Below are 18,576 nucleotides of genomic sequence, written 5' to 3'. Positions count from 1 at the left end.
TGCTAATTAGGCCTTCAGAGGGCCAAAGTCTGAAACAACCTGAGTACCAAATGTGGAAAAGCACAATAACTACAAATTATATATATCCACATAAAACCAAAATCCACAGGCAGCCAATATAGCTCAGTGGTTTATTTATTTAACTTATATGCCACCCACTCTACCTGAAGGTCTCTAGGCAGCTTACAAGAATTTTGGTATTATCTATCTATCTATCTATCTATCTATCTATCTATCTATCTATCTATCTATCTATCTATCTATCTATCTATCTATCTATCTATCTATTATTATTATTATTATTATTATTATTATTATTATTATTATTATTATTATTATTATTATTATTATTATTATTATTCCCTTTTTAGGATCACCTAAAATTTCACAAAAGCCTGCAAGTGTTCAAGCTCTGCAGAAGTCTTTGTGAAATTATCTTGGTGAAGATGAGAAGTTAATAATGTTTATATACTTCCCGTTTTTAATCTGTGGTAAATAATAGTCTTTTATGTTCTTGGCAGCTGTAACACATAATCCAACTTTTGATAATTAATATTTGTAGAGTTCCTGTAAGCTGTTTATCTCCTGAACTGCATTTAAAAGTAAACTGAAGCAAAATTTAAACTGACTCTATAGCTTATTTTTAATCTCGCAGTGCAGGTTGTAACCAAGGTGTAGTTTCTGTTTTATAACTGGTTTTGCCAACCCTATACAGTATATCAGAGTAAACAAACACCTAAACTGTTCAGTAAAAATAAGTGCTTTCTTTTTTAAAAAAAGCTATTTGCTTTGTTTAACACTTTCTAATGGTTCAATCAGACAGAGAAACAGCTTGTGTTTTGAACCACTTGTGTCACTGTCTGCTGAAAGCTATTTTCCCATTATCACATTAGATACAGGAAATCACAAATCAATCCAACCTTGTTTTGAGCCTAAACTGGACTTTTTTGGTCCAGGGGCAGAACTACTTTTTTTAAAGCTGGTCTGGAGCGATTCTTCTACACATGGAAGAGTCACTTTAAGGAAGAGTGATGCCAGTGAGGCAACACTTTCGCGCATGATCAGACAGGATACTTCCTTACCCTAAGGACACCTTCCCTAAGACCTTTCCTCACACTGAGAAAAATGCAGATATTAGCCATGGCTGCTCAAACCTGTTTGACAAAAATCTTACTAGCCACTTCTCGAACTAAATCCTGTCTAGTTTTACTCGTATCCAAGGTCAAATGGCTTCTTTAATATTGAAGCCTTGGCTGGTTTAATCCCTCACTGGGATTAGATCTTTATTTTTTATTAACTAATCCGTCATTGGCTTTTATAGATCCAGTCCTACCTGACTGTCCTCTTTGTCAAGCATGGTCTAAACTGAATCTGACTGTTAAACTGTCAGACTTTCCGTTCTAAATCTCCCACTTCCACTGGAATGGCTCTGGTTCTTCACTCTTTCAACTGGCTAAAAGACTCTTGAGAAGTTGGACCACATGCCTGTCCCTCACAGTCTTCAGCAGCCTAGACGGTATCGGCCTTAGAAAAGTAAAAAAAGTCAGTTAAAAAATGGGAGAGGGAGGTAGGGATGATGCTACCCCAAACATGGTTAAATTCTTCCCGTATCCCCTAGAGCAGAAGTCCCCAACCCCCGGTCCATGGCCTGGCCAGGACTGGGCCACGGAGACAAATCTCCTGCCCCCCTGCATGCGCAGATGCATGCATGCCCCTCCCATACATGCATAGCCCCTCCCACGGCCCCTCCCATGCATGCACGCCCCCTCCCACGCCCACACGGCCCCTCCATGCCTGCACAGTCCCCTGCCGTCCTGCACGCTAAAGCAGTCTGTGGACGTAAAAAAGTTGGGGACCACTGCCCTAGAGGACACAAGGGGACCCACGGAGTCAATTTTTAAAAAAATTACAAATATTTTATGCAGGGGGAGAAATGGCATTTGGATCGCTGGGGAGATTGATGTGGCCCATGGGTTTCATTTTGCTCACCCCTACAACACAGCAAAAGGCACGTCTCTGAAGTTCCGCTGTCTTTGTCTATATTAACAATTCAGTTCTAGCAATTTTCATTTCTACCAGCTCTACTTGTTCCGCTCTCTGAGATTGGACTTTATCATGACTCTTTCAACACTGAATAAAGAAGCTCTATGTAAACAAGGATGCTGTGACATGTCCAAACCAGTTTCCAAAGTTCTTCAGCCAATAGAGTCTTAACTGCCCTTTTCAAGATGAAGCCACCCCAGGATAACTTAAAGTTGTAACAGTTATCATGTTGCTCAAAATACTGTAGTCCCCTCCAGCTGGAGGGAGGATTGCAGCCCAAAAGAAAAAAATTGGGAGGTCTGAGTGGGGTGGCAGTTGCCGTGGGTGTCCCTGCTAATGAAAATTTCCTACGGGTGGCTCTTCTGCACCATAAATTCAGTGCCTGAAAGTGACGGTTCCTGATTTAATCAGGCATTTTTGGAACCTATCTTTCCTCTCCTCCTCCAGGGAGTTGGAGAAGTGAGGATGAATAATAGTTTTATCTAACTATAGTTGAGCATCTTGATATGTTTACAATTTGCATGCCTCTTTAACTTTTTGTTGCAATCTGATGGTGGTGGTGATGATGAAGATAATGAGGACAACTCTTTAGAGTAGGTAGCGTATATAGCTCTCCTCCCCAATTGTCCCACTGAACTTCAGCACTATCCTAGGATTTGTTCAGTTCTCTGGAGTCCTAGTCTACCTGAACTGCTACTTCATACCCTTGGACTTCTACTGCTCCTGCTTCCTTCTGCTTGCTTTGTTGTTCCAGCCACCCCACACCTATGTTGACCATCAAGAGTGTTCCTGCCCCCAACAGTTTGTAACAATCCTTGAAAGGGCTGTAAATCACCACAAACAATAGTAAGGCCCGGTGGTCTCCTTTTGATTAGATTGTGAGTCCAAAGGTAAGGATTCATCCATAATAACCAGTGGCCTGAACCTAAATGTAGTTTCCCCCTAATCTCAGATAACGTTTTAGGTTCTGGAATTTTTCCAGTCACAGCCTATGTCACCCCCGTGTGAGAACTGGACAATGGAGCTGAATCATCTTGGAAATGATTTTCTGTACCTGAATCAGGGAGGGGCTGGGAGAGACAGTTGACTGGAAGCCACTGGCTGCCACCCAGAGGGGAGGGTGGAGCTTTTAAAAAAAAAGGACCCATTCAACACCAAATGGAGTTTTCAGTACACCTGTGTGATTAGAAATATAGGTTTGTGCTCCTGGTATGGCTTCTTTTAGCTCAGGCAAATAAGGACATGATTTGACAGCCCATAACTACAATGGGAAAAGGACATTCTCAAGAATCTCTGAAATTATGGAGGTGAGTGCCTCTTGACATTTTTGTCCTAGCGGCTGGGAATCAAGAAATTATTATTCCAAACCAGGAGTGTCCGTAGCTTACTTCTGAGTGTGTGGGATTTATTTCGTTTTTAATCAATAAAGCAAATCGAAACACACTATACTTCTTGTACTTTTGCAAGGAGTCTCAAAAGAGAAGGAAGACTTGAGAGGGCACCTTTCAGTACTGTACATCCCACTGTAATAAGAAATTAATTTTATTTGGTGATCTGCTTATGTTTTCTTGGCTCTTTATCACAGTGGGCTGAAGTTTGTTGCTTTTATGAGAAGGTAGATAGGGAAATGTAGGAGATATTGAATGGGAAAACTTATTTACGGTAATAGAAGTGGAAGCTCTGTGGTATGACTGCAGGCTAAGCAAGCCTCAGCAAGTGCTAACAGAGTAAAACTGCTTTGCCTGGTGTGGAATTGGTGGTCACATTTTATTTTTACGTGGGAAGTTAAGAATGTTTTGCAATTGCAGATCACTTCAAAAGCTCTTTGGTGTGTTAATTTTCAACTGCCCTTCTTAAATCTTTTTTTTTTAAAGAGCTGCCAGTTTCTGTATGAATACCCTCCTACAATAGAAACTGCTTGCTTTTTCTTGTTTTCTCCTCTTTGTGCTCCTTATTATATTAACACTGTTGCTTACTGATGAAGGGGGCATCTTTTACCCATTTTGCCTCCATTCAGCTGGTTCCTCAACAAATCAACTGGAAATTCATATTTACTATTTGAATATTACAATTTGGAGTTTGTATAGAGCAGATTTCAGGTCTGCTTGATTTGCTGTTAGGTTGAGTTTTTTTTTTTTTTTGCCAAAAACCCACATCTTCCATTGTGGAACAGAGATTGATACAAAAGACATACATTTGAAATCAAGGTATTCTGAACTCTAGGATTAGTTTTGAGTATGAAAACTGAACACAGCTCACATTAACTCATTACGCACAGAATACACCTGGTTTTCTTAAGCTTTCTCAATTTCAGCAGTATATAAGAGGGGAATTGTGATACTGGTATTAGACAAGAAGGGGAGCGCAAAAGCAAAGTTTGAAGCAAATAATTGAGAGATCCACCAGCTGATTTAAAGGAAGCCTCTGGTTACTCATAATATATAGGAAGATAGGTGTGCATACAATATAATATAAAATATGAAAACCACATTGACTTATTGTTACAAACCCTCCCACATGACATTTTAGGGTCAGAGGTGGAAAAATCAAATCTCATCCCCTTTGATTTAACATATTCTAACCTATGGGGAAACAAACAGCATATAAATACTGTAATTAAATAACACAAACAGTTATCCAGAAGGATAAATTCAGAGTCAGGATAGTGCATTTGTTAAGAGTTACAGAATAGAACTGAGGAGAGACATTTAGAAATCTCCACTCAGCAGTTACTGACTCTTAGCATAGCCAAGCCTGTCTCATAAGGATATTAAGTGAATAAAATGGATAGGAAATGGTATATACCATGATGAATACCTGGCTTTGAAGAAAAGATTGGACATAGATGAAATAAAATGATAAGGGGGAAGAGCAGCAAAAATAAAAGCAAGAGTATATTTTAACATGAAAAGCAGTATTCTCCAACGAGATATTGTGTTCTAGATATTTTAGACAATTTATTTATTTATTTATTTATTTGCTTGCTTGCTTGCTTGGTTGCATATTTACCTCGCCCAACTAGTAGCGGAGCTACTACTGTACTCTTTTTCCAGCACAGAGGGGGAATTAAGTCTGAAACTTCTAGAGGGCATTAGTTCAGGAAGACTGGCTTAAACACTAACTTGCATCAGAGCTTACATTGCCAAATGCATCCAGTGTTGATATAAATGAGCAGGTATACTGAACTCAAGGATAACATAAAGAAAAGGGTTTTGCATTTTGAAACAAAGGCCATGTGCCATTGGGGCAGTATGAAAAATAGCAGCATTATACATGCAAAGAAAGTGAAGGAAATGCTCAGTGCGGACGAGTGCTTGCACAACTTTATAGCGTTCTCCTTCATCAAAACTCCTGGAAAATTAATTTAAGAGTGAGAGAAGTTGTACAGTATTTTTATTTTTCAGCAACAGCAGTAAGGCTATGTTCCTCTTTTAAATTGTAAAAGTGACTAGGTCACTAAATTTAAATGAAATTATTTTTGAATGGTGCTGTTGAAAACCATTAAAAATGCATACTATGAAGAATCCATGCAATTACTAATATTGTATTGTTTTACATTTATAGAATCTTTGGTTAAACAATCAGTGCTTAATAGGTTTAGAAACTGATCCTGCACTTTATTTTCCTGCAGGCACAAGTACTTTTACTTGCTAATCTTGTTTCTGGCTATCACGATTTACTCTTTCATCTACAAGATAAAAGTGCTGAAAGCCGAAACTGCAACAGAACAGGACACACCAGAAGACCTGCCTGTTTTCAAGGTTTTACCAGAAGAAAAATACAACTCCATATTCCTGTTTAATGGATTTTGGTAAATTCTAAATCATTACTTTCCTTTTAAATTAGTGAAAAAGAATACAGTATTATAAAAATAGTCCTAATGTCTCAGACTTCTAAATCTTTCAGTTAAAATATTTATAGATCCAGCCAATATATAGCTTGTATTAGAGAGGAATAGTTGTGTCACTTTACTAAATTAAGAATTGTCATAATTAAGACTGACCTTGTGCAATTTTTTTGTACAAAGTATTGTTTTGCTTCAAACTAAAAAAGTAAGGCTTCAAGGTTATGCTTCATTTATTCAAAAGATTTTTATCCTGCTTTTCTCCCATTGCCTTCATGAAGATTAATTTAAGATCATTTATGAGTTTGTACAACCAATAATATTGTAAAAACAATAATTAATCATTAAAGCACATTAAGTTAAAAGTAGAATTTGGAAAAGTTACTTTTTGGACTGTTAACTCCCAGAATTCTAGGAAATTACAAAAGTCATAGTCTATTTATTCTCATCTTAATGGCTTGGAAGATGGGAATATATTAGTCTTCTCATCTGGAATAACTATGATTAATAGTGAACTTTGTTAAAGTAAGCAGTCAAAGACTTGAAAATTGAACCATCAACGTCACCACTTGAGAAAACAGTAGAAATAAACTTCTTGCCAATTTTATATGTGTTTTGCACAAAAAATTCAATAAATGTATTAAAGACTAAGACCTTCAAGGTAATCTAAACCAGTGGTTCTTAACCTTTGTTACTCGGATGCTTTTGAACTGCAACTCCCAGAAACCCCATTCAGGAGAGCTGGTGGTGAAGGCTTCTGGGATTTGCAGTCCAAAACTCCTGAGTAACCCAAGGTTAAGAACCAGTGATCTAAACAATAAGCCCACAAACTCACTATCTGGTGAATTTTACAGCTAGCCTCAAAATAAAATAGATTCGCAGCCTATGTTTTCATACCAGTCAGTACATTTTTCCTGACTTTCTTTCCAATGCAGCTTAGAATAATTAGCATCTATTTGATTTAATTTCACTGGAGTTAAATACTTCAGACTAATTTCTAGAAGTTTTCCTTTATCCTTATATACTTAATCTTTAATATTCTTTAATACCATATATTATTCTACACCTTGGTACTTATTTCCTCTCAAACTATGTTCCCATAATGTTTTTAAAAATCTTGTTGGTCCTCTGCTTCTTTTACTATCTTGTACATTTTACATATTTTCCCTTTCATTGTTATTTTCCTCTGTCTTTTCCTTCTCGAATGTTTTTGGTACTGTACCTTTAACACGGATAAGTACATCCATTGTGTTTTATGGCTGGTTCCATGTACCTGTATAGTTTTAATGCACCGGACAAAAATATTGATATCGTTGAATTTTTCCTTCTGTATTTTCGACAAATCTTGTAAGATCTCCACCTTTACAATTTCTTTTTATCCAATACATATTCTAATTTATTATGTTCTAATTTAGTGAGATTAACTCTAGATATTATATCCATTCTTAATACTTTTATTTGTTCTTTATTCCTAATCTTTTCTAACCAATATTTTATCTTAATAACATGTTTATTTCTTAATAGATTGATTAATTGTGAGGGTTTGAGTCCTGGCTCCACTTTTTCTTCAAATAAATTGACAGACTTCCTTGGTTTGGAAATTGGAGTCACATTTATTGGATTATTTAACAAACAGCCTATACTGTATCTACAAACGTATTCCATCCGTTTTCTCCCTCTAACAACGGGTTAGGAGGGGGCTTCTAGTCTTCAACTTTGAACGGATTAGTCTCCTGGGTATTCCAAGGACCCGGCCAGTCCAGGGTACAGTCCGCATTTAGTAATTGTCCATCCTCCCCTTCCAATAGGGGTACTGTATCTTCGTCCCGGCCATCTGTCCAGATCAGGTCTCGGGAGGAAGCATTCTCCAGCCAAAGTCTCCCGAAAGTCCTCTCTGCTGCTGCTGTATCATCAGCCATTCCAATCTCTTTTTTCCCTCTCAACCTTTTCCTTTTCCTTCCTCAACTTCTTCCTCCACTCCTTCATCTCACGCTTCCGCCCAATAAGAGGGCTTAGGTGTTATCTCACTCCTTCTCCAGGCATCTGCCTCTTCTCTTGGGACCCTCAGCTTCTCCACCTTCCCAGTCCACTGGTCCTCTGGCCATATCCACTCCCAACCACGAAGCAAGCACTCCTTCCCCTTCTTTATATCTCCCAGCGCCACCTCCACTTCTACCCGGGGTTGTCGTTCTCTTCCCGCCAAAATATTCCCACCTTCTCCAACGGATATTCCCCTCAGTTTCTCCTCCACGTTCCCTAGGTTTTGCTCAGGTGGTCTAATCTTCCTGGGAGGGGGAACGGGTGGTGTAAGCACCTCCTTGTCGGCAGAGACCGGGGGAACGGCGCTCTCGTGAGATTAGAAGGGCCTTGCTCTCACCTACAGCCTCACATTAATCTATTGCAAATTTACTGGAGTTCTTTTTCAATTCTATCACTGGGAATAATGGAGAAAGTAATGGAATAAATATTTTTCTATCCTCCTATGTTTTTCTATATTTATTCCAAATTGAAAACATATTTTTGGTTTGTTTGTTTTTTTACAATATTCATTTTATGTTGTATAAAAAATTCACAGAGTTCCCACAAGCTTCCTGTGTTTCCATATTTCCATACTGGTCTATTTTATAAACTGCCCAGAATAGTAGGTGTTTTGCAAGGTACATAAATAAACATAACACAGGGGGATTTGCAAGTTACATAAATAAAAAATAACCATATTTAATTATTTGATTGAGGTATAGTATCAAATACTCTGTACAGTATGTCTCTTTTGATTAGCTATACTGTATAATGTAACCTTAAATTAGGAAGACCTAACCCTCATAGTTTTTGAGATTTATACCATCTTTTTTAAATCCTTACTTTGTTATCTCCATTACAAAATGTATTAATCATATTTTGTCAGTCTTTCAGTTTTTCTTTATTGGTAACATTATGAATACAAAATTTGTTTTAGGTAAAATCTTTACTTTACAAACCACTGTTTCTTTAAATTTTGTAAGATTTATTAGAGCTTAAGAAGAGGGCAGAAAACATTTCCTCAATTTTAGCCATCATCTAGGGGCAATGGTCCCCAGCCTTTTTGGGGCCGCGGAACAGCTGGGGAGCAGCGAGCTCCATGTGCAGGGGACGGGGGCACCCCTGCGCGAGCGGAGTGGGCGTCGTGCTCACGCAGTGGATGTGTCGCACTTGCGCGCATGCTTAAATGTGAAGATTTATTTTTAATTCATATTATAAATAACACCACCAGAGTGTATGAGACACATCCATGTGTATTTAATTTACACCAGAGAAAACAAGAAAATAAGTGGGTAGAGGAAGATAGAATTAGGAGTGAATGGGGGAAAACATATATATCTCAAGGCTCTTCCAGATGAAGGGTGTTTTGTCCATCACTTTTCCAGTTGGTTGGTGCTGAAAAAATGCAGACATTACTGGGAACTGTATCCAGACTTACCTTTAAAACCTCATCTGTTTAAGAAAGCCACTGTTCTTTAGGAAATCTTTGGGGAAATCACTGGTGTGTGGGGTGTTTTTTTTCCTGATATTTGTTTTTCAACCCCATCACATTCCGATGTCTGTCTGTCTGTGGGAGGTGTTTTGTGATTTTTTTCAGCCCCATCATGTTCTGATGAGACTGGCTGTGTGTGGGGGGGTGGGGGTTGTTTTTTCTCATTTTTTTTCAGCCCCATGCGTTCCAGTGGGGCTTGCTCTGTTTGTGTTATTCTTCGATTATTTTTTTTCGGCCAGAACCGATTAATGGGGTTTCCTATGGGAAATGGTGCTTGGACTTACAACCATTTTGAGTTACACCCATCTTCTGGAATGGATTATGGTCGTAAATCGAGGCACCATTGTATACAACAACGTAAATGTGCTGTCCCCTCAAAATAACGCATTAATGTCTAAACCACTGGCAATAAAAATATGTACACCCCTAAGTGACAATGTCTATAACTTCACTGCTGTTATTTATATATATTGCAATATTTTGCAATATATATTCCTGTGGTGCTTTTAATTCTTCGAGGACTCTTCTTTTTTCATTTGTTTTTGTTTTCATTACAAACACATAGCTGTAGGAAACTACGTGTAACCTGGATAGAGAGATTAATCTGAAAAAACTGTCACGAAGAATGGCTGTTAATGAAGGAAAATGGCATTCAACTGTAGCTCCTGTATAATATCTGCAGTGTAGCTTATTGAAAATAGTTAAAAAGTGACAATTTTCATGCTTGACAAAAGTGTTCTACTAGACAAATTTATTGGAAGAATAAAAATTGTTAGAGAAGAGTATGTAGCTCAGTATGATAATTGATTGTTCCCTTTGACACTAAGCAAATTATACAAGTCACCATAACAGTAGAGAGTTAATATCATATATATTTTCTGAATGGAAGCTTATTTAGGCAAAATGAAGAATGAGCTGGTTTCAGATTTAGGCATTCTCAGAGTAGGCCTGTTTGAAACAATCTACTTCAGGTATGATTGTATCTGGAGCCAACCCCATATGTGTTGGTGTGTGTGTCTGTACACATTTTTGTGTTTATGGCTAAATTAGTAAGTTATACAATGATGAAAGAGAAGAGACCAGTAATTGAACATGTTTTGTTAGAAATTGGGCACCCTTATTAACTTTTCTGAAGTAAATTGCCTACACCCAAATGTACTGTGCACTCTTGTTTTCCGTGGCTCAGTGATTGGCTATTGTAGTCCTCTATACTGTATACTGTATAATGAATTGCAGCTCTCAGCAGCCCTAACCAGTATAGCCAATGATGAGAGATCATGGGAGTTACATTCCAGCAACCTCTGAAGGGACACTACTGGCCATATCCTCTTTAACTAGTACTATTGACACGTACCAGTAAATCATCATCACTGTGTGTTGTCAAGTCAATTTTGACAACCCTTTTCAGGATTTTCAGGGTAGAGTGTACTCAGAAATGGTTTACCATTCATTTTTCTGGGAGCACTCAAGGACTGTGTAGCTTGCCCAAGGCCACATAGGCTGGCCCTTCTGGAATGCACAGCGGAGAACTAAACTCCCACCCTCAGCTAGGTACTTAATTCACTGAGTTGTCCAGCTAGCTAGCACTGCATATGTTTCTTTTATATTGTATTTCCTTTACGTTACCTAATATTACTATTTATAATTGCTGCTGCTTATTCATTTTGGAAGAAGTGTGTGGGTCTGTTTACTAGGAATGCAAAATAGCTTGGTTCAGACATCTTGAGAAGCCTGCTTTGGTTTCTGCAAAGAAAGCAGAAGGATGACTTTAGCCATCTGACTGTTTGTTAGAAAATGTTCAGAGTAATGGATTTTTAAAATGCCTCAGTAGTGACGGATGAAAGGAGCAGTGCACTGAGTGGGGAAGTCCATGGTTCTGCCAAGGGACACTAGAAACATTTGCATTCTTTAGTGGTCCTGGATACTGGGGATGTAGTGGTAACAAATGATGGATCAAGAAAGGCAATGAATGAATGAATGAATGAATGAATGAATGAATGAATAAATGAATGAATAAATAAATAAATAGCTTTAAAAATTGGGATTATGAAAGAAGCAATGGTCTGAGTTTCTTAACAGCTCACCTGCATTTTTCTTTCTCTTGGTTTGTAATGGTGTTTTCTTCCTGTGCTGAATTCCATACACATTTCTAATACATTGCCTTGTGGTATATATGATGTTTCTTCATTTGTTTTCATTTTTTAATATTATTAATTTTTTTTTTCAATTTAATTTTGAAAGTACAGAACTTAATTTTTATTAGCTCATGTGAATGTTTTACCTTTGGTCCTCCTTGTGAGAAGACTCAATTGATTTCAGTCACTAAGGATCACTGCCTTGCAGATCTGGGGACACCAAGACCCTTCAACATATCCTGCTTTATTATAATTTTTATTGTGATACCAGACATGAGCAAATTGCTGTCCTTAGTTTCCAGGGAGAGAAAGCTAATTTTATATATCTTATTGTTTGTGTATTTGTATATGGCAGTGTGACAGAGGAAACTATTTTGTTTAGACAAAATAGTTTCCTCTTTCACACTGCCAGTGGCAAAGTTCTTTTATGCTGCAACTGGGATGAGAGCTAAGCAAACTTAATTCATCTTATTCTTCCAGATCTTGTATATTTGAATGGCTCCCAGTGTATTTGAATATACAGTACCTTTTTATATCAGGTTTTCATTTGTAGATTTTGCTGAATAGGTTAAAACTGTATTAAGGACAAGAATGATAATGAAGAAAAATTGTACTGACTATACCTGTTCACATTTTAAAATATGAACATTGTTTTATGCACATTTTATTTCTTAGAACCATCCTATCATCCTTGCAAATGTGCAGATTCTTGAAGCAAGGCACATTTCCTCTTGCAGTGGGTCCCTGGAAGTACAGAAACCACTGAAAACTATCAAATCCAGCAATATAATTTTTCATCACTAATGGTATCTTATTTCATTGACTTTTAAGTCCTTTTAATGTTTTGGATGAGACAAGATATATACTAGACATGGGGATAGATAAAAAACTGATTCACTATATTTGTCAGGAATCACTTATTTGTTGAATATTCATGCTCTTGTATTCGTCAGTTCCAGAAACCCTGGCAAATACAGAGGGATGAATATTTACCCATTTTTATTCATCCCCCATAGCCGGAGAAGGAAGACTAGGCTTCCAGGCAGCCTAGCCTTCCCTCTCTGCCTATTGCCTTTCCCGCTTGCCTATTTTCTGCCGAACAGCTGATTGGTAGGTCCACAGGCAGAGAGGGAAGGGTAGTCTAGCGCCACGCCCACATTGCTTGTCCCGCACCCCCTTCCCGCTGTCTATGTTGCTTTCTTACCTTGGTCGCTGATGTTGCTTGCACTGACAGCACCTTTGCAAAGCTGCAGTGGCAGCTTCCCTTAGGGCAACGGAGCTGGCTCTAAGGGAAACCAGGCTGCCCTTTGCCTACCTCCACTGGCTTGTGGGAAGCTTCTGCTGCCATCTTTGCAAACGGTAGCCCGGTTTCATTTAGGGCATCAGAGCCAACCCTGACGGAAGCTGCAGCCACCCTTTGCAAAGTTGGCAGTGGTGGCTTTCCTTAGGGCAGTGGAACCAACCCTAAGAAAAGCTGCAGTCACCATCTTTGCAAAGATGGTGGCAGCGTCAGCATTGAAAGCCACAGTGGCAGAGGTGGTAGACAAGGTAAGAAGGTGACGGGTGCAGTGGGAAGGGGAAAGGGGCTCAGGGCCCAGCTTTAAAAAAGAGATAGTTATGGGATGTCTTTTAAAAAAATTAAGAACAGACTAAACCATTTGTGGTTCGTTGGTTCACCAGGGAAAATTTTGGCAGTTCGTCCCCATCTCCAATATATACTATTGTTACGGATGCTGGAGGATGGTAAAGCTAGTTTAATCAAAGAGAGTCAATTATAAGAGAGGTTCTGGTAGCTCCCACCATATTTCAACTATTGAAGGAGTGGCCTGTGGGTGACATACTGTATGACTCTCAGCTTTTTTTTTCAACCCATGCACTCCAGAATAAATTGAATTTATATTTCCCTCCACTTAAAAAAATTGAAATGTGATCTGCTGCAGAAAATGTCTGTAAAGTTTGGTCTATAACTATAGTCTGCTGTGTAGAAGGAAGATTTTAATTAATTTGTTGGTCCTTGAACTGATTCAGTAAATCAGCTGTTAATATGTTCAGTCACCTTTGGAGTTTTTTAAAACATTCTCCTTCACATCATTCCTGCAGTTCCCATTGTACTGTCTGGTGGATGCTCTACCTAGGATTCATCGAGTCTCTGTTATGTTATGTTATGTTATGTTATGTTTGTTATGTTATGTTATGTTATGTTATGTTATGTTATGTTATGTTATGTTATGTTATGTTATGTTATGTTATGTTACGCAATGCAATGCTATGCTATGTTATGTTATGTTATGTGTACTCTTTTGTTTTAAAGGGTGTTTGGTTTATAAGGTGTTGGTTTAAATGTGTTTTAGACTCCAAAGTCTCTCCCCCCTCATTGTCTTTTATCTCTATATATCCTCTCTCTTTTTGTGCTTAAAAGCACAAACCTTTGTCTGAGGGGTCTGGTTGCTGGAATGGGTGGCTTTTTTTTTTATTCTGTGGCTCCTAGGGTTTGTGTACTGTGACCTCTCTTTTGTTTTAAAAGGTGTTTGATTTAAAAGGTGTTGGTTTAAAATGTGTATGTTAAGAATGTGTAGGTGTAAAATATGTGGGTTTAAAATGTGTTTGTTTAAAAGGTGTTGGTTTAAGATATGTTGGTTTAACATGTGTGACTTTAAAATGTGTTTTAGACTCCAAAGTCTCTCCCCCCATTGTCTTCTCTCTCTCTCTCCTCTCTCTTTTTGTACTTAAAAGCACAAACCTTTGTCTGAGGGGTCTGTGCGCCCCAGTGTTGACCTTCTTTCTTTCCTCTTTTCCCCATTGTTCCCTCCCTCCTTTCCTGCCCTTTTTTTTAATCTGTCATTTTAGGTTAAAAAAGTCTCCCCCTAGTAGTAGTGGAAGGGTTAACCATTTTTCCATTACAGTGGTGCCTCGCATTATGACGTTAATTTGTTCCAGCAAAATCGCTGTATAACGAAAACGTCGTAATGTGAAAATAAAAAGCCCATTGAAGCGCATTGAAACCCGTCCCAGAAAACAACGGGGGGGGGATTTTATTTACCTGGTGGCCATTTTGAAACTGCCAATCAGCTGTTCTAAAATCATTGTTTTGCGAAGAACCTGTTCCTGAAGCATGGAACCGATCATCGCAAAGCGAAAAACTGCTATTCAGACCATCATTTTGTGATCGCAAAAAGTTCGTCATAATGCGGTTTCGTTGTAATGCGGGGCAGTCGTAAAGCGGGGCATGACTGTACTTCCTATGGGAACGAATGCTTCGACTTGCGACTGGGGCCTTGAGATTGGACCAAAAAAACGGCCAGAACGGATTAATCGTGTTTCAGTGCATTCCTATGGGAAATGGTGCTTCAACTTACGACCATCTTCTGGAACGGATTAAGTTTGTAAGTCGAGGCACCACTGTAATGGCTTTATATAAAAACATGTAATGGATTTTAAAAATACATTTAAATTAATATAATTCACAGATTGTAAATGAATATGTTAAATTGATTCTAAATATACATATTTAATGGATTTTGGATATATATGTTTAATAGATTTTAAATACATGTCTCAGATCCCTATAAAAAGTAAAAAAATGGCTTAGCTTCTAAGCATGTTAAGAACACACAGAGAAAAACTTTTTTCTCATTCTTTTCAACCTGGCTGTTAAAACCTATGTAAAATCCATTTATTTATTTATTTATTTATTTATTTATTTATTTATTTATTTATTTATTTATTTATTTATTTATTTATGTATGTATGTATGTATGTATGTATGTATGTATGTATGTATGTATGTATGTATTTATTTATTTATTTATTTATTTATTTATTTATTTATTTATTTATTTATTTATTTATTTATATAATTTATATGGCACCCACATTACCCAAAGGTCTCTGCAACTACCCTTTTTATCAGAAGTATTTAATGGATATTAAAGAAAGCCATTATTTACTATAATGGGACGAGAAAAACACAGTTTAATTTTCACTTCCACTTTCACGTTGGACACCCCCCCCTTCAGAAGTGCAGCCTCCGAGCACTTGGCCAAGTTGAAGAATGGCTCCTAACCCTAAGAAAAATGCCTGCCCTTGCACTAGAAGGGCAGATAGACCTACAGTGGCCTGGAAGCCTCAGCTTGAAGTCATGGTTGCAGAGAAAAATCTTCATAATGGTTCTTGAGGACCTTAGTATTAGTAGAGAGAACCACATTTCTGTTGAAACTCACCTTCTGTTCATGTCCTTGCCACTTTTTGACCCGGAGCTGATTATGACACATGGAACCAGGGCTTTTGGGATGGGTGGTAATAGCTTAGACAGAAGGGAAATTGTAGAATGACTACGTCTTACATTTACAGGGAATATCCTTGTTTGAAGAACTATGCTGTCCAAACCAAGTTTCACAATAAAGATTCATAGGATGGTAGAGAAGAAAGGGCTCTTGAAGTTGCCCATCTGTTGTTAGCGCTTTGGACAGCAGGCTGAGCAAACAGTACAGATCTGTTATCCTGATCACATTTTAACTTAATACAATATGTTATATTTCTATTTAAAATATTGTAATTATTTCTAAATTTGCGTAAGTACATAATAATAATAAGCTAGCTGGATAGCTCGGTGTTTAGGTAATGGATTCAATAAATATCTGGCTGCTGAGCTAGAGGCTGGGAGCACAATACTCTACTGTGTCTCCTGCAAAGCAGAGCCAGCCTGTGTGGTCCTCGGCAAGATGCAAAGTCCTCGGATGCTCTTAGGGCCTAGAAGAAAGGAGTGGTAAGTCACTTATGAGTTTTCTCTACATGGAAAACACTGAAAAGGGTCACTGTAAGTCAGAATTGGCTTGAAGACACATGGTGATGATGATAGAAAATGGCCTGTGTAAGTTGCATGCAAGCTGGTGAACCTTTGTCCTGTTTTGGCAATGTGTGTGTGATTGTCTTAGAGGGCAGTGACTTTGACAGAGCAGGGAGAGAGGCATTTACCTCAAAAGTGGCTCAGAGCATTGTCACGAGGTTCATCTGGACCCGGGGGGGCACTGGTGGTGAAGGCGGGAAAGAGAGTCGGAGGCCCATCGTCCTTTTCAACATAACAGCGTTTATTAACAAGTGAACTTAACGCGTCAGAATCAAAAGGATCTTGCAAACATTCTTCAGATAATAAACGATATTTCTTGGGGCGTACTGATAACGGGTCTTCAAAACCTTCTAATAGGGTGCCGGTCCGAACCGTTCCCTGTCTGTCATAGGACGGAGGGGGGCACTCCGTACTGCACATACCGTGCCACAGCACGGGTGCCTCGCCCAATCTCCCTCGGGGGGCTTCTGCTGAAATTCTGGCCCAGGACGGATAACTCTCCTTCCCCCAGGGTAGTTCCGTGGATGAACTGTTACTGTCCATTCTAGGGGCTCGTACTTAACTCCTCTCCCTCCAGGGAAAAAGGGATCCGGGAGCAGACCGCCTCCTGTTGCTAAATTCGGGAAGCCCGCGGTATTTTCCGGAGTAGCTCCTATTCCGAGCATGGGCTCTGTCTGTACCCCTCGGTTCACCAGCTTGTCTGGATTCGTGTCGGTCCAAACACTAAAAACGCGCGCGCTTTTTTCCTCCTTTATCTCCTCCCACATTATAAGGTCCAACTCCTCCCCCCCTTCGTCAGCAAAACACACCTCCGTAGATCTTTTCTCTACTACATCAGCCTGTTCTATCTCAATTAACACCCCTTCTATGCATCCTTTCTCTTCCTTGGTAATTTCATTTGTGGAGGACGGCGCACTCCTTGCCTCTCCTTCACAAGCATAAACAGACACTTGTTTTCTCTGGGAAGGAAATGAGCACACTCTCAGCACTTAATGATTTATCCTCTTCTAATTAAACGGTGTCTATAAAGTCTACTTTTTGCTTTTAGTCAATTGGTAAGATTAGCTTCTCATATCTAGTGCTGCCTCAGAGGCAGATCCCCACAGCAAGACAGGGGAACCCAGAAGCCTACAATGTACACAGACCAAAGAGATAACTTACATCATTCTCATCCAGGATAACCATAATGGCTGTTGATGATAAGGGTTTGCCACCAGACAATAGGCATAACCTATTGTAAGAGAAACATGGGCCCCAACAACTGGTTGATGAACAACAGATAAGAAAGCAGAAACGTCACTTGGCTACAGGAAGTAGCTTTTATGAGGTCTGTGACCTAGGCAAACAGATGTCAGCAATTCAGAGCAATTGAATTGGGTGAAAAAGCTTGCTTATCAGAAAGAACATCTACATACATTTCTATAAAATACATGGGGATACAGTGGTGGTGCCGTGGGTTAAACTGCAGAAGCCTCTGGGCTGCGAGGTCAGAAGACCTGTAATCATAAGATCGAATCCACGCGACGGAGTGAGCTCCCGTCGCTTCTCCTAGCTCCTGCCAACCTAGCCATTCGAAAGCATGTAAATGCGAGTACAGTGGTGCCTCGCATAGCGATCGCTCCGTATAGGGATGAAATTGCTTTGCGATGGACTTTTTGCAATTGCAAAAGCGATCGCTTTGCGATGTTCCCTATGGGGTATTTTTGCTTTGCGATGATTGCAGGGAAGCGATCATCGCAAAGCCCCCATTTTCGCACAGCTGATCGGTGGTTTCAAAATGGCCACCGGGAAAAAAACATGGCCGCCTGCTGTTTTTTGGGACGGATTCCTCGCTTTAGAGGCACCGAAAATGGTGGCGCTATGGAGGATCTTCGCTCAGCAGTGAGTTTTAAGCCCATAGGAACGCATTAATCACATTTTAATGCATTTCTATTGGCTTTTTTATTTCACTTAGTGATGTTATCACTTAGCATCGATTTTTTTCGGTACGAATTAACATCGCTAAGCAAGGCACCACTGTAGATAAATAGGTACCACCATGATGGGATGGTAACGGTGTTCCATGTCTAGTTGCCCTAGCCACATGACCATGGAAATTGTCTACGGACAAACACTGGCTTTATGGCTTGGAAACACGGATGAGCACCGCACCCTAGAGTCAGACACAACTGGACTAAATGTCAAGGGGAACCTTTAC

The 18,576-nt window shown here is 39.1% G+C and overlaps 1 protein-coding gene across 1 annotated transcript in view; it reads left to right on the top strand.

Annotated features, from left to right (window-relative positions):
* The first annotated feature begins 1,814 nt into the window (after nt 1–1,814).
* B4GALNT2 (beta-1,4-N-acetyl-galactosaminyltransferase 2 (SID blood group)) overlaps nt 1,815–18,576 on the top strand; it is a 32,929-nt gene continuing 16,167 nt past the window's right edge. The window contains exons 1-2 of the mRNA XM_073004364.2: nt 1,815–3,350; nt 5,675–5,854. Of these exons, the coding sequence (XP_072860465.2) occupies nt 3,310–3,350; nt 5,675–5,854 (221 nt within the window). The 5' untranslated portion in view covers nt 1,815–3,309. The remainder of the gene's footprint in view (nt 3,351–5,674; nt 5,855–18,576) is intronic.

Source organism: Pogona vitticeps, chromosome 6 (genome assembly GCF_051106095.1).
Source record: "Pogona vitticeps strain Pit_001003342236 chromosome 6, PviZW2.1, whole genome shotgun sequence".
Taxonomy (NCBI): domain Eukaryota; kingdom Metazoa; phylum Chordata; class Lepidosauria; order Squamata; family Agamidae; genus Pogona; species Pogona vitticeps.
Note: the sequence above shows the minus strand (reverse complement) of the source record. Positions and strands in the feature narration are given on the sequence as shown.